Consider the following 15388-nt stretch of genomic DNA (forward strand, 5'->3'; position numbering starts at 1 on the left):
CGGAGAAGGAGCCAACAGATTCAACAAGCAGACAAGGTCTCTCTGCAAACGAAGTGTAAAAACACCAAAGGGTCCTAAAATAATTCAATTAAAAAAATAAAAAAAAAAGAAATGATCAGGCTACAAATGAAAAAGAATGATAAACTGTTGTGAATTAAAAATATCAAAGCCCAAAAAACCATACTCCACAGAAAATCTGAATTGGGGCTGGAACTGTTATTTCCCCAAACTCTGCAAAAGAACAAAGAGAAGGAAAGTTTGGGTGAGGCGGGGAAAGGGGGGTGAAGCAAGGAGATACTGAAGACAGTTTAATCTCTCCTGGAACTTCTGGATTGAATAAAGAGTTTTGGGGGAGGAAATGGAACAGATGCAGGAAATAGAAAAAAGTTCTCTGTGCTGAAGAGAGATTTCATTATTATTTATATAGGGTCCCATGAAGGCTGATAAATAAGGAATGCTTTTCTAGACACACAGTGGTAAAGTATATGGTCTCTACAGATTTATAAACATAGGGAGAAAATTCCAAAAGCTTCTAAGGAGATTTTTAAAAAACACCATTTGGTTGTTTAAAAGGAAATACGAACATTATTCCCACCGAGAAGTGGGTTTATAACCTAGGACAAACAAGCTCTCTGACTTAAATATTACAAAGGTTCTATTCTGCAAGAGATGCAAAGGACATAGTCTCAGCAGGGATCACCAGGGGCCATCAGTCTAGAACCACCCTGAGAGAGGACCTTCAAGTCCTCTCCATCCATCCCAGGTTGGGGCAACAGCATTCTGTCTGCCCAGAGAGAGAAGCCATCAGGACTCAGGAAACTCCAAGTGAGGGTTTAACAATCTTTAATTCCCAACCATAACAATCTGAAGGCCTACTATAATTACCAGATATGGCCACAAAATGACCTTTCACAAACCATTTCACCCCAATGAAACATTCCACCCCCAAGTTCTTGCCATACCACCAATGCCATCTTTCTACATTTTCCTGCAATGTGCAAGTCACTTCATGCAAGGCTGTGCTGCAATGAAGTCTGTGGGAATGCACAATCATGAATGGACAAGGCCTGGGAGGGACTAAACTTCATGGCCTGTCTAGGGGTCTACCAGACCACCAGGTCTCTTATTAACAGTACTAGATGCTTGAAGACAATGAAAGGTCTTCAAAGAATTAACGAAAAGAAGTGTTAAGACCTATAATTTTATACTGAATTATTATTCAAGTATGAAGATAAAAGAAAAATGTTTTTTGATGTGCAATAATTTAAAACGTTTACCATCTTCCCACTTACTAAAACAATTACTCAAGGAGTTATCTGGAAATTGAAAAATAAGAAAGTAAATGACACAAAAAATTGACAAAAGAGTGAAAAAAATCTAAACTTGTTAAGTTTAAATAGTTGTTCAGTGATATGGGCAGGAAGCTTCAGACAACCAGCAAGAAACCAGCAAAATTCCTAAGGGGCATCTGGGTAGCTCAGTGGGTTAAAGCCTCTGCCTTCAGCTCAGGTCATGATCCCAGGGTCCTGGGATTGAGCCCTGCTCAGCGGGAAGCCTGCTTCCCTCTCTCTCTGCCTGCCACTCTGCCTACTTGTGATCTCTGTCAAATAAATAAATAAAATCTTAAAAAAAAAAAAAGAATAAATAAGGAGGACAGTATTGTTTTTTTAATGGTTTTGAGGTTAAACATCTTAATTTTCTGGGTGGTTAGAAAGATATGTTTAGGGCGCCTGGGTGGCTCGGTGGGTTAAGCCGCTGCCTTCGGCTCAGGTCATGATCTCAGGGTCCTGGGATCGAGTCTCAGGGTCCTGGGATCGAGTCCCGCATCGGGCTCTCTGCTCAGCAGGGAGTCTGCTTCCTCCTCTCTCTCTCTCTCTGCCTTCCTCTCTGCTTACTTGTGATCTCTCTCTGTCAAATAAATAAATAAAATCTTAAAAAAAAAAAAAAAGAAAAAGAAAGATATGTTTAGGTACTTTAAGGAAAACTTAAAAACTAAACTCTAAACAAAACAGAATTTATAATTTCGTTCATTAGAGGAAAAAATAAGGAAAACTAAAAATACTAAGTAAGTTATCACAATAAATGTAAATGTGATAACATTTCCATGTGGAAAACAAGTTCTCAGACTGGGTGTATAAATAAAATTTAGTTATACGATGGGTATAGAAGATGTACTTATAATAAGAAGAAAAAAGTGAAAAATAAAGGGAGGATTTCCTTTTGGGAAGATTAAATGTTTTGGAACTACACAGAAGTGGTGATTGTATAACACTGTGAATGTGCTAAATGCCATTCAATTGTTCACTTTAAAATACTCAATTTTATTTCAGCCATATGTGGAATTTGAGAAGTAAAACAAACAAGCAAAGGGGGGAAATAAGAGAGCATGAGACAAAATAAGAAAAAGACTCTTAACTAGAGAGAACAAATTCATGGTCACCAGAAGGGAAGGGGGTGACAGGATGGGTGAAGTGGATGATGGAGCTTGGGGCAGGCACTTACTCTGATGGGTACTAGGCAATATGTGAAATTGCTGAATCACTACATTGTACACCTGAAACTAATATAACAGTATGTTAACTGGAATTAAAATAAAAACTTAAAAAAAAAAAGATAAAATTAACTATTTAAGATTTTATTTATTTATTTGACAGAGAGAGAGATCACAAATAGGCAGAGAGACAGACAGAGAGAGAGAGATGAGGAGAAGCAGGCTCCCTGCTGAGCAGGCCCCTGGGATCATGACCTGAGCCGAAGGTAGAGGCTTAACCCACTGAGCCACCCAGGCGCCCCAATAGTTAATTTTATCTTTTGTGACTCTCACTTCAATTCAAAATTAAGGGACAAGAACATAACAGATAAACGTTAGCCAGAAAGCTTGTATGGCAATATTAAAATCAAACAAAATGGATCACAGCAAATGAATCAAAGAGGCTGGTCTTACATGAGTGTAGAAACAATCAGATAGAATATTAACAAATAAAATTAAAGAGTAAAAAAAGTTTTAAAATAGAATATTAAAAGAATATATTATAACAAAGTAGAGATTTATTCCAAGATCTCAAGAATGATTCCATGTTGGATTTCCTAATATAACTCACTCCATTAGCGAATTAAGGGAATAAAATTCTGGTGATCACACTGACAAACACTCCTCCCCCCAAATCCTATCTTCTAAATTCAACAATAGTTTTTGATTCAAAGTACAAGTTAAACTTCCCTTCTTTAACTCAACAAAGAATACCTACCAGAACCTATAGTTAAACCTGTACTATCATTGATACATTGGAAAGCGCCCAACTAAAGTTATGAGCCAGCCAAGGACACTCATACCATCCCAATCATTCAACATTATACTGGTAGTCCCAACATACGCAATAATGGAAAAAAGAAAAAGTATAAATATAAAAAGGAAAAGAAAAGAATCTAAGGTGCCTGGATGGCTCAGTTGGTTAAGCATCTGCCTTTGGCTCAGGTCATGATCCTGGGGTCCTGGGACTGAGCCTCACATTGGGCTCCTCATTCAGCAGTGAGTCTGCTTCTCCCTTTGCCCCCTCCCCTTCTTGTGCTCTCTCTCTCTCTCATGTTCTCTATCTAATAAATAAATAAAATCTTTAAAAAGCAAAAATAGAAAACAATCCTCATTCACAGACAGTACTATAATTTACTTATAAAAGAAATAAAACTGTTAAAACTAGTAATGTAAATATGATAGCTAAACACAAGATAGAAATAAGAAAAATAATAGCTTCCTTATAAACCACAAATAATTAGAAATTGATAAATCCCATTAATTTTTATAAATATCCCTTATCAAAATTGAGAATTCCTAATTCTAGTAAGAAATACATAAAGGGTGCCTGCGTCTCTCAGTTGATTAGGTGTCTGCCTTCCACTGAGGTCATGATCCCAAGGTCCTGGGATTGAGTCCCGAGTGTTGGTCTCCCTGCTCAGTGGGGAATCTGTTTGTCCCTCTCCTTCTGCCCTTCCCCCAACTCATGCTTTCCTTTGATCACTCTATCTCTTGAATAAATAAATAAAATCTTAAAAAAAATATTAGATTCATCTGGAAAAAACTTAGGACTTCAAGAGCATAAACTGACCCAAATAAATAGAAGGGTACAATATCCCTAGATTGTAAGATTCAATATATCAATTTATTATATTAATTATATTAATTTATACATTATTGAATTATCAAGTTAATTTATAAATTTAATACAACTCAATCAAAGTTGTAAAGGGGTTTAAGGAACACTGATTCTGAAAATCACTTAGTGTAAATATACAAGAACAGCAAAGAAATACAAGTCTGTAAGACTTACTCTCCTGAATATTAAAATTCACGATGAAGCTACAGTAATTAAAAGGTTATAAAGCTAACTCAGGAATAGAACAGATTAGGGTCAAGAAATAGTTACACATATATGGGGATATGATATGATTAATGGTGAGACAACTACATATCCATTTGAGGAAAAAAGTGAAATCACATTCTTTTTTTTTTTTTTTTTAAGAGTTATTTATTTATTTGACAGAGAGATATCACAAGCAGATGGAGAGGCAGGCAGAGACAGAAAGAGAGAGAGAGAGGGAAGCAGGCTCCCTGCTGAGCAGAGAGCCCATTACGGGACTGGATCCCAGGACCCTGAGATCATGACCTGAGCCGAAGGCAGCGGCTTAACCCACTGAGCCACCCAGGCGCCCTGAAATCACATTCTTACACATACAAAAGGAACTTATGGCTTAAGACAGTAAATACTTTTAACACTAAAAAAAATTATCCTATATTTCCTTCAAATATCTGCATAATCCTGGGGGTAGGGAAGCCATGTTTAAGCAAAGCAAACCCTAGAAGGCTAAATAAAGATAACAGGCTTAAAGATTCTATTTATTTATTTATTTAGAGAACATGCAAGCAGAGGGAGGGGCTGAGAGAGAGGGAGAGAACTCAAGCAGACTCCGCCCTGAGCAATAAGCCCAGTGCAGAGCGTGCTCTCACGACCCTGAGATCATGACCTGAGCAGAAATCAAGAGTCCAACACTTAACCAAATGAGCCAGCCAGGTGCTTCAAAGATAACAGTTTAGACGGTGCAAATCAGAAAATTATTTTAGTGAAAATGGCATGATTGATGCTATTAACAAGTGACAGAGGAAAATTAATAACCCTTAGTATATAGGAAACTTATAAATCAACAAAGAAGAACATAGAAAAATATTAAGATATTATTAAATGATGAAGCAGTTGCAGAATGTATGTAATATACTCATTCATGTATGTGCAGCATACTGTATGTTCACATGTACACAGAAAAAGGTCTGGGATAAATGTGAACGGTAAGCACATCAAAGCAGACGGGTAGATGAGGGATGGAATGAAGGACGTATGTTAGCAGAGACTTTCAGTTTTCATTCTATATATAAATGATATGAAATTTACCTTTACAGTGAGCACTTATTACCTTGCTGTAGGCTTCTTTAATTCCATTAACTCATAAATATATCCTTGTTATAGAAAAATGTAAACCTATAAAAAGATAAGCAGCTACAAAGCAAACAACCCATTCAAACACATTCCCCATACCAATCTTATCTCTCTCCTGGGAGGTAATTTTCATTTAAGCTTTCTCTCTCTCTTTTATATCTTTTAAACATTTTCTTAAAGAAAGAAAGAGCCCATGTTTTAAATGAAGAGGAAAAAATTACTAGTTATCAAGAGAAGAAATAAATGGCTAATGAGCATATTTAAAATATTCAACTTTAATAATCAGAGAAATGCAAATAAAAACAATTTGTTCTTTTTCACATGTCCAGGGTTCCCCTAAATATTAGCTGATGTTCTTTCTGACTAGTGTTGTCTATGCTAAACTAGTTTTTTTTATTTTGAGTATCTCCCACTCTAACAGAGCTGGCAAATATTAAAACAAAGTTTGAGTATTTGTAGAAACAAACCCTGTTACACACTGAAATACCACTAGAGGAAATGTAAATTGGTATAAACTCTGTAAAACTTGGCAGCAAAATCAAAAGTCTTAAAAACACATATGCCAAACCACGAAAAAAAAAAACTATTAGAATCAATATATGAGGTCATCAAAATTGCAGGATACAAGATCAAAGATACAAAACTCAATTGGATTTCTATGATCTAACAATGAAGAGTCTGAAAATGAAATTAAGAAAATAATTCCGTTTGCAAGAGCATCAGATAGAAAATACTTTAGGAATAAATTTAACAAAAGAAAAATAAGACCTGTGTGCTGAAAACTATAAAACATGTTGAAAGAAATTAGAGAAAACCTAATGAAATGGAAAGCCATCCCATGTTTATGAACTGGAAAATTTAATTTTGTTAAAGATGGCAATACTCCCCAAATTGACCTACAGATTCAACATAATCCATATTGAAATTTCAGCTGCCCCTTTCTATAGAAACTGACAAACTGATACTAAAAATCTATAAGGAAATGCAAAGGACCCAGGATAGCCAAAAAACAATTTTGAAAAAAGAAAAACAAATTTGGCACACTCACAACTTCAGACTTCAAAACTTTCTACAAAGCTACAATAATCAGTACAGTGTGGTACTGGCATTAAGAACACAGAGATCAATGTACTAGAACTGAGAATCCAGAAATAAGCTCTTATAATACTACATTAGATTTTTGAAAAGGGTGTCAACACAATTCAATGTGAGAAAAAGTCTTTTCAACAAATGGTGCTGGGGGGACGCCTGGGTGGCTCAGTTGGTTAAGCAGCTGCCTTTGGCTCAGGTCATGATCCCAGCGTCCTGGGATCGAGTCCCACATCAGGCTCCTTGCTCCGCAGGGAGCCTGCTTCTCCCTCTGACTCTGCCTTCCACTGTGTCTGCCTGTGCTCGCTCTCGCTCGCCCCCCCTCTAAAAAAAAAAAAAAACTTAAAAAAAAAAAAAAAAAAAAAAACAAATGGTGCTGGGACAACTAGATATCCATATGGAAAAGAATCAACTTAGACCCCTATATCATACTGTATAAAAGTAACTCAAAATGCATCACAGACTCAAAGATAAGACAAAACTATACAACTTTAAGGAGAATACATAAACGTAAATCTTCATGACTTCAGATTAAGAAAGTCTTCTCATATATGATATCAAAAGCATATGCCATGAAAGAAAATACATACATAAATTGCATTTTACTGAATTAAGAATCTTCACACTTCAAAGGACGCCATTGCATAAAGTGAAAAGACAACTCACAGAATGGAAGAAAATTATTTGCAAGTCATATATCTGATAAAAGACTTGTATCCAGAATATGTAAAGAGATCTTCCAACTCAACAATAATTTTTTTAAACGATAAGGGATTTGAATACACATTTCCCCAAAGAAGATAGACAAATGACCAATAAATACATGAAGAGCTGCTCAACATCACTAGTTGTTAGAGAAATACAAACCCAAACCACAATGAGATACCACTTCAAACCCTGTAGGATACCCAGAATCAAAAAGAGAGAAAATAAACAATCTTAGCGAAAATACAGAGAAATTGGAACTCGGATTGCTGGCTGGATTGCAGGGCAGTGCAGGCACTTTGAAAAGTCTAGCAGTACTTCAAACTCTTAAACAAAGACTTACCCTGTGACTCAGCCATTCCATTCCTGGGTAACTGCCCAAATGAAAACATATGTCCATAAAAATACTTTGTTCATGAAGGTTCATAGCAGCATTATTCATAATAGCCAAAATGTGGAAACAACCCAAATGTACATCACTTGATGAATACACAAAATTAAATACATAACGGAATATTCTTTGGCAAAAAAGGAACTGAGTTTTGATATGTACTACAGCATGGATGGCCACTGAAAGCATTAGGCTAAGTAAAAGAAACAAGACAGAAAGAGCCACATATTATAGGGCCATTTTTTGAGATGTCCAGAATAGACAAATTAGAGAGACAGAAAGTAGACTAGTGGTTACCAAGGGCTGAAAGGAGGGGAGAATAGAAGTAACTGTTAAGAGGTATGGGGTTTCTTTCTGAGGTGACAAATAAGTTCTAAACTAGTGGTACAGCTCTGTGAGTATCCTAAAAATCTCAAATTGTACATGTTAAAAAGGTCAATTTCAGGATCTGAATATCTCCATATAGCTGCATTTTAGGAATGCACATGCTAAAACTCACAGAACTCTACACTAAAAAGGGTGAGTTTTACTGGATACCTCAAAATTGACTTCAAAGAAAATTCAATGACCTTTTATTCACTTCTAAGTACTCACTCTTAGTAAACATTAAAGAACCACCAGAAAGAATCAGCATAAAGGAAGCTTGTTACATTTTTAAAGGAAAGAAACATAACCTGAAGAGTAGGAGCCTGAATATTTATGGAATACTATGTGGCCATTAAGAATGTCATAAGAAATTAATTAATGAGGAAAGGTGATTTATCAGGACTCAGCAGGACACCCGGCACTTTCAGATTGGGTAATCCCAGATGAGTTTAATAAAGGTGTTATTTATAAAGCAGGGTGCAGGGAAACCACAGTGATAGTGCAGGGCCTGGCATGGAGAGCAGCTGGGAGCAAACGGCTGGCTCTGAGAGCCAGGGAAAACAGCTGGGTGCGGAGCGTTGCCAGACAGCCTTCCTTCCACCAAGAGAGTCAACCTGCTCAGAGTCAGCAGGCAGGAATCCCAGGGACTGAAAACCCAGAACCTGCTCTCCTCTCACCGCCAGCCTCCTGCGGTCATCACTTCTGGATGAATCCAGTGAAACATCAGAGGGGAGCTCCTTGAGACTGTCCAAGCAAGTCAGCCTTCAGGGTGGAGGACAGAGTGGGGAAGGGTGTGGAGTGGGTCTGGAGGACAAATGGGAGATATCCAGCGCAGATGGCCATAGCAGTAAACGAAAGAATAGTTTGTAAGTGACTGCATCCAAAAAAAAAAAAATACAGATAAATGATACATAACCACTTGAACAATTCTGGAGTGGTTTTTTCCAAGTGCTAAATAGTGATTCACTCAGCGTTCTTTAACAGTGGTGCTGTTGGCAAATGGTAAAGCAATTCGTTGTTGGGGACTGTCTCATGCACTTCAGGACATTTAGTGACCCTGACCCCCAGGGCACAAAACACCAGTAGACGCTTCAATATTACAATAACCAATTTTTTTTTTCAATTTTAAATCCTATCCCCTCCTAGTACCATGCCCATTAGCAACCACCATGGGAGCTAGAATTACAGGGGGGGTTTCTTAACTGCATTTTTCTATATTTTTCTACAAAGACTAGGTATTGTTTTGTGAACTGGAAACTATGGTCACTGAGTTTTTCTTTTTTAAAGAATTCAACAGGATAATATGATTTACATTCCAGCTCTCGGTAAATTCTACTCATCCCTCCCCACCCAAGTCTGCTTATGACAGTAAGCATACGAAAGGTGACCTGACATTATTACCCGGATGCTGTAATTAATTTTGAAGTCACCAATAACAGGAAGGGTGCAATTAGCTCAGCTTCTGACAAACCACTTTAATTCTTCAAGTACTCGTAATTATTATAAGATCACAGCATCCTACAAGTCACGGGTCAGGTACTGGATTGCTTCTAGCTTGTTATAAAACTTTAAACGGAAGGAAATGACTACAATTTGGTTTCAACACAATGTTACACTGGCACAGCCCAGTGTTTGAGTAGGTTAGCTACAACCACTTGCTCCTGTGGGAAAGCCAGGGCTAGCGAATTTGACAACAGATTTGGGAAAACATTTTGTTTTGTTCTCTACTACTTCATTTCTCCCAGATTCAAGCAGGAAGTCAAAGTCTTAGCAATTCTTTGTCCCGGTATTTGGTGTTTATTTTTCGAGGCAGAAAATAACATCCTTCTCGGGACAGGTCTATCTGAATGCCAGGGTGGGGAAAGCAATAGTTGGAAACCTGCTCCCCTCACAACCCCCTCCCCATAAAGACTCAGTGGTACCATATTGCTTTACCTCTAAGAAACCATCGACAATAAGCCACATCCTGATTTAGACATTAAAACACGAACCAGAAATATCTTAGATCAATAAAGCATATATCATTTAAGATGATTTTTCAGATTTTTATTTTAGAAATTCTCCTAACTTAAAAAAAAAATATTTTTAGTTTGATAGGTTCACACTACTGATAATAATTTAAGCCAGCAGAATTTTGTGGAAAGATAATTTCAGAATATGTAACAAACCTTTAATTTTGTGCACTCTTTGACACACAACTGCACTTTAAAGAACTTTCTCTTGAGAAAATCACTGCATCAATGTGGAAAGAGAGACAAAGAAGGGAAGTTGCTGTAGCGCTGGCTATACCAGTAAAACCTAGAAACATGTTAATTTTTTTTTTAACTTTTATTTCTTTTTCTTTTGAGAGAGAGGGAGCATGTGGGCATGTGAAGCAGGTGGGGAGTAGGGCAGTGAGGGAGAGAGAAAGAATTCCAAGCTGACTCCACACCCAGCACAGAGCCCAGTGCAGGCTTGATCCCACAACCCTGAGATCATGACCAGAGCCAAAATCAAGGGGCAGACATTCAACCAAATGAACCACTCAGTCACCCCGAAACATGAAAACGGAGGAAATCAAATACGGTACTTCCTTACAACAGAAAACTATAATCATTGAGAGATTCGAGATCCTGAGAAATGCTTAGGGCATGGTAAGTGAACACAGCATGTCACAAACCCATGAGTAAAATTCTAAGAAAATACATGAATAAACAAAAATAAGGGATAAATGGAGTTTCAGAAGAAAAAAAAAAAACAGAAAGGTAAAAATCACTTTAAAAAAATCTCCTTACACATACATGAGCTTTCCTGACAGAGAAGACATGAGGTCCCCTGTATAATGGAAGAAAAATGGACTCAGAAGAAGGTACATTAGGATGAACTGAAAGATTTTTTGGGGAAAAGATCCAGAAGGTAAAGAAAAAAAAGGATGAAGAATTAAAATTTATGAAAACAAAAAACAGAACAGCTCAAAGAGAGTGGAGGACTACTTTCAAAATGCTGAAGGAAAACAATTTCCAATCTAACATTCTTTACCTAGACAAACTATTAATTATGTATAAGAGTTAAATCAAGATATTCTGAAAGATGTAAATCTCTATTCACACATATATCCCTTCTCAGGAAACGACTAAAGTCTGTACGGTTCCCCCACAGTAAACTACAATAGTAATAATAAAAAGGTTTTTGTAAGGCAAAACAGAGAGGAATACTGGTCAGGAGAAGCAGGAGACCCAACCCAGAAGAGAAGGGGAGAAAAAGAATCTCCAGAGTCTTGCTGTAGGAGACCCCATGCTGTCTGTCACCTGTGCCAAGGTGAGAGGCCTGGTGGGAGCAGGGCTGAGGCTCCCAGAAAGGGTCGGTCGTGAGATGATTTTGACAGATTCCCAGATGTCTCTCACTTGCCTGATGGGAGATTTTGACAATTAAGGTAAAATTAGTGCTAAACAGCTAGAGAATGAAGAAATGGAAAAAGAAAATTACTAATTCCAGGGAAATAAATTGGGCTGGAAAGGAAAAGTCCTCACAGACCACTCTCGCTCAACTGTGAACAGCATTTATGGTGTCGTAAGGTCAATTCTGGTCCTTAGTCTAACCTAAAATACTGTGAGAGACAGGAGGGAATATATGTATAACAAGGGGTGGGATGTGATGGGTAAAAGGTGGTCTGAGAGGGCTAAAGCCTTATCTCTCACAGGGGGAAGCCAGTGGATAACACCTACAACTGGGAAAAAAAAAAAAAAAATCAAGGAACAGATTATAAACATTAATGGCTCTAAGAGATTTGAAAGTGAGGAGACGGTGGGGCAAACTTAAAATTCTGCCTGTAAGACTGATAAACGTGTATATATAGCCAAAAATAAAAACTAGGGGTGCCTGAGTCGCTCAGTCGTGAGGCGTCTGCCTTCTGCTCGGGGTCATGATCCCACAGTCCTGGGATGGGGCCACACATCGGGTTCCTTGCTCCATGGGAAGTCTGCTTCCCCATCTCTTACTCCCCCTGCTTGTGTTCCCTCTTTTGCTGTGTCTGTCTCTGTCAAACAAATTTTTTAAAATCTTTTTAAAAAATAAATAAAAATTAAAAAAAATAAAAATTGAACTATTATAGTGATATGAGTAATTTTTCTCACCTATTTTTCCACCTTAAAAAAAATTATTGAAATCTAAAAAGATAATATGCCAAAATATCAATGACTCATGGTTATTTCTAGGGATAGGATTGTGGGCCATTTACATTTTGTCCTTCACTTTTCTATTTTCTGAAAAAGCATGGAACAGGAGAAGCAGCCACCATCTCTGACTTCAGCTTGTTTGTTTTGCTGGAGCAGGGGAGCCTGCCAACTACTTCATTCACACAGCAAATATTTGTTGAATTCCTATAAGCCAGGCCCTGCAAGGTGAGTCCAATACCGTAATCTTTTTTATTGGTTCTTCTGAAGTCCTCTCAGTACCAGCTGGGGGAACCAGCTGCGGGGGGGCGGGGGGGGGCGCTGGGCTGGGCTGAGCTAACCTTTCTCAAACTTTAGGTGCTAGGAAATCCATTCCCTAGATCTGGAGTGGGGTCTGAGACTTCCCAGTAGCAGGGAAACTGCTTGATGTACACAGGTTTTGTTGGGGGCTTCTCAGAGAAAGCATCTGCGTCTTCTGCCATGTCTTTACCACCACAGCCCACATTCTCTTACCCCATAAAAGCTAGATTTCAACTCCACCAATGTGTAAATGAATGTGTGTGACATATGATGGAGAGGGGACTGGTTAGACAGCCAAAATATCAGTATCACCCCTCTGCAGTGAAGAGCAGGGGCCTAGAGTCAGGCTGACCCACCACCCCCAGGTGGGACTGACTTCCCCTCTCTACACCTCAGTTTCTTCCCATGGAAAGTGGAATTAATTGAAGACACCTTCACAGGGTAGGGCTGTTGTGTGGATTACAGGAGGGCACAAAGGCATCTAAAGGTCTTGAGGGAACCCCAGCCCCAGCCCATGGACCCTCATGGAACCCTCATGTCCCATGAGGACAATAAACAGTACCCACTACTAGCCCTGTGAACAGGGCTCCAGACAAGGACTGGCTGGGACTTCAGAAGAAATCGCTTGATCTCTCAGCCTCCATGTGCTGTGAAGAGGAGAAGGCACAAGCCAGGCCTCCTGTCCAGGAATGTTCTGAGCCTCAACCAGGATGTGCACTGCACCAGGCAGGAAGCCTTCCAGTCCTCAACGGGGCTGAGCTCCTCAGATTTTACTCAGTAAAAGTTTCTTCATTCACCTCAATTTTAGTGCCACGGAGATCAATCAGCAAAGAAAAAAGTCTCCTCCGCTCCGAGTTTTAGAAAGCTTTGCTTTTAGGGAGGAGGCCATCCACGTGGAGGTCAGGCAAGGGAGGCATCAGGTGTCCGTGACACTCATTAACACAAACTCAACGCCCCCCAAGCATTCCGCTCCCAAGGGACGCCAGGACCACCGAGAGGGCCCAACGAGTCGGGTCTCTGCCCGAGTAGACACCCTGGGTGAGGGTCAGGACCCTCTTTCCGAAGAGAGCGCCAGGTGATCGGACCTCGCTCGGAGACGCGGTCTCTGAGTTTTGCACTCTGGGAAGGAGGCGAGACGGAGCCAAAAGGGTTCCCTGGAAGCGGATCTGCGGAGGCACAACGCCCGGGTCCACCAGCGCCTCCCCGCCCCCCCGCGCGCCCGGCACTCACGATCTCCGCCACGATGAGGAGCCCGGGCAGAGTGCGGAGGAACTCCCGGTCGTAGGCGAAGCTGCTACTGCTCGTGGAGAAGTTCTCGGCGAAGGAGCTGGCAGTGGTGGTGACGGTATGCGAGCGCGCGCGCTGCGGCTCCTCCATCGCCGCGCCAAGGCCGGGCTGGCCCCTCCTCGGGGACCCCCCGCGCGTCTGGGGCTGGACGCGCGGCCCGGAGTCCTGGGGACACCGGCGGGGGGGAGGGGAGCGCGGCGGGCTCGGGGAGGGAGGCGCGCCGGGGGCGCCCCCCGGGGCCGGTCCCGCCGCGGCGCGTGTCGTACGAGTGCGCGGCGCCCCCCGCTCCTCCGCGCGGGGCTCTTGGATGCGCTGGGGCCCAGGAGGAGGAGGAGACCGCGCGAGGGGAGACCGCCGGGCGGCCGAGCTAGGCGGCTGAGGCCGGGAGGAGGGGAGGGGGCGTGGAGAGGGGCGGGCGCGAGGCGGGCGGGAGAAGGACCGCCCCGGGGAGGCGCCGCGGGCCGGCGGCCTCTTCACCTGTTGCCGGGGGCCGTGCGGCAGAGAGGGCGCTGGTTGGCGGTGGGAGTCGCGGGGCTGGCTGCCCGGCGGGCAGCGCGGAGGAGGGGGCGCGAGGGTCCCGGGCGCCTGCCGCAGCCCGCCTGCGCAGCCTCCGCCAGGCCCCGCCTTCTCGCGCGGGCGGCTCCGCTGACCTGTCTCCTTCCACCTGGCGGCTGGGCCAAGGCTGCGGGGCCCCCGGGAAAGCGCGAACTCTGGGGGCTCCGCGGCCCCAGGAGTCCGCCCGCTCCGCGATAACAGAGGCCGGGGGTCCGGGGGTCCCGGGGTCGGGGGTGGGGGTGTGACTCGAATGGGAGAAAGAACGGCCGGAACTCTGACCCGGCCGGACCTTAGACCGGAGATCGATGGGAGGCCGCCAGGACTGCCCAGGAGCCGGCCAGAGCTTCTCCCCCTCCCTCTGCGGCCGCCACCGAGGGCGGGCGTTGTTTCCTGCCCCTCCGGTTGGGAACAATTTGAGGAACCGACTTAATCGCTGGGCTTCGAGGGCGAGACTCTTACAGGCGCTCGCACTGGCTCTATCTGGGATTCGTGGAGTCTGAGTGACGGCGCCTGGCCGGGAGACGGGACGGGGGAGTGATTCGGCGTCACTGGTCGAGATGAATCAGTGCGACCATCCCGTGGTACTCGGAAGGAAAGCTCGAAAGGTGTGGATTATGCAAAGCGAAGTTTATGACCAACGGGCTATGCTTTCCTGGGATGGGGGAGGGGATGAGGGTGCCGGTGAGTGAGACAGCTTGTTACAGGGTCAAGTTAGACCTGAGCTCCAACAGGGAACTTCCATTTTTCACCTGTGTGACCACGAGCCAATGGCTCCACCCCTTTCGGCCTCAGTGGGGCCACCTGTAAAATGCAGGCTCTGAGAGACTGGTCCTCTTGCCAGAAAGGGGATCTTCTGGGTGGTCCCTCCCTCTCTTTTGTAAAAGGCTGGCAAGAAACGAGTTTTATTGGGAAACCACCAAAAGGAAAGGAATAGTAATTTAGTCACAAAGGGCTGCTTCCAGGTCACTGGAAAGGCCTTCCCTCTGATCAGCTGCAAGACAGATCAAAAAAGAGGTCAGAAGGGACCTTTTATTCACCATGTCCTGTCAGGTGAGAAG

The 15388-nt window shown here is 42.2% G+C and overlaps 1 protein-coding gene across 1 annotated transcript in view; it reads right to left on the reverse strand.

Annotated features, from left to right (window-relative positions):
• Positions 1-14375, reverse strand: part of CMTM8 (CKLF like MARVEL transmembrane domain containing 8) — a 104494-nt gene extending 90119 nt beyond the window's left edge. Inside the window, exon 1 of the mRNA XM_059390783.1 lies at positions 13719-14375. Within this exon, the coding sequence (XP_059246766.1) occupies positions 13719-13865 (147 nt within the window). The 5' untranslated portion in view covers positions 13866-14375. The remainder of the gene's footprint in view (positions 1-13718) is intronic.
• Positions 14376-15388: the final 1013 nt, after the last annotated feature.

The sequence above is a fragment of the Mustela nigripes genome, chromosome 2 (genome assembly GCF_022355385.1).
Source record: "Mustela nigripes isolate SB6536 chromosome 2, MUSNIG.SB6536, whole genome shotgun sequence".
Classification (NCBI taxonomy): Eukaryota; Metazoa; Chordata; class Mammalia; order Carnivora; family Mustelidae; genus Mustela; species Mustela nigripes.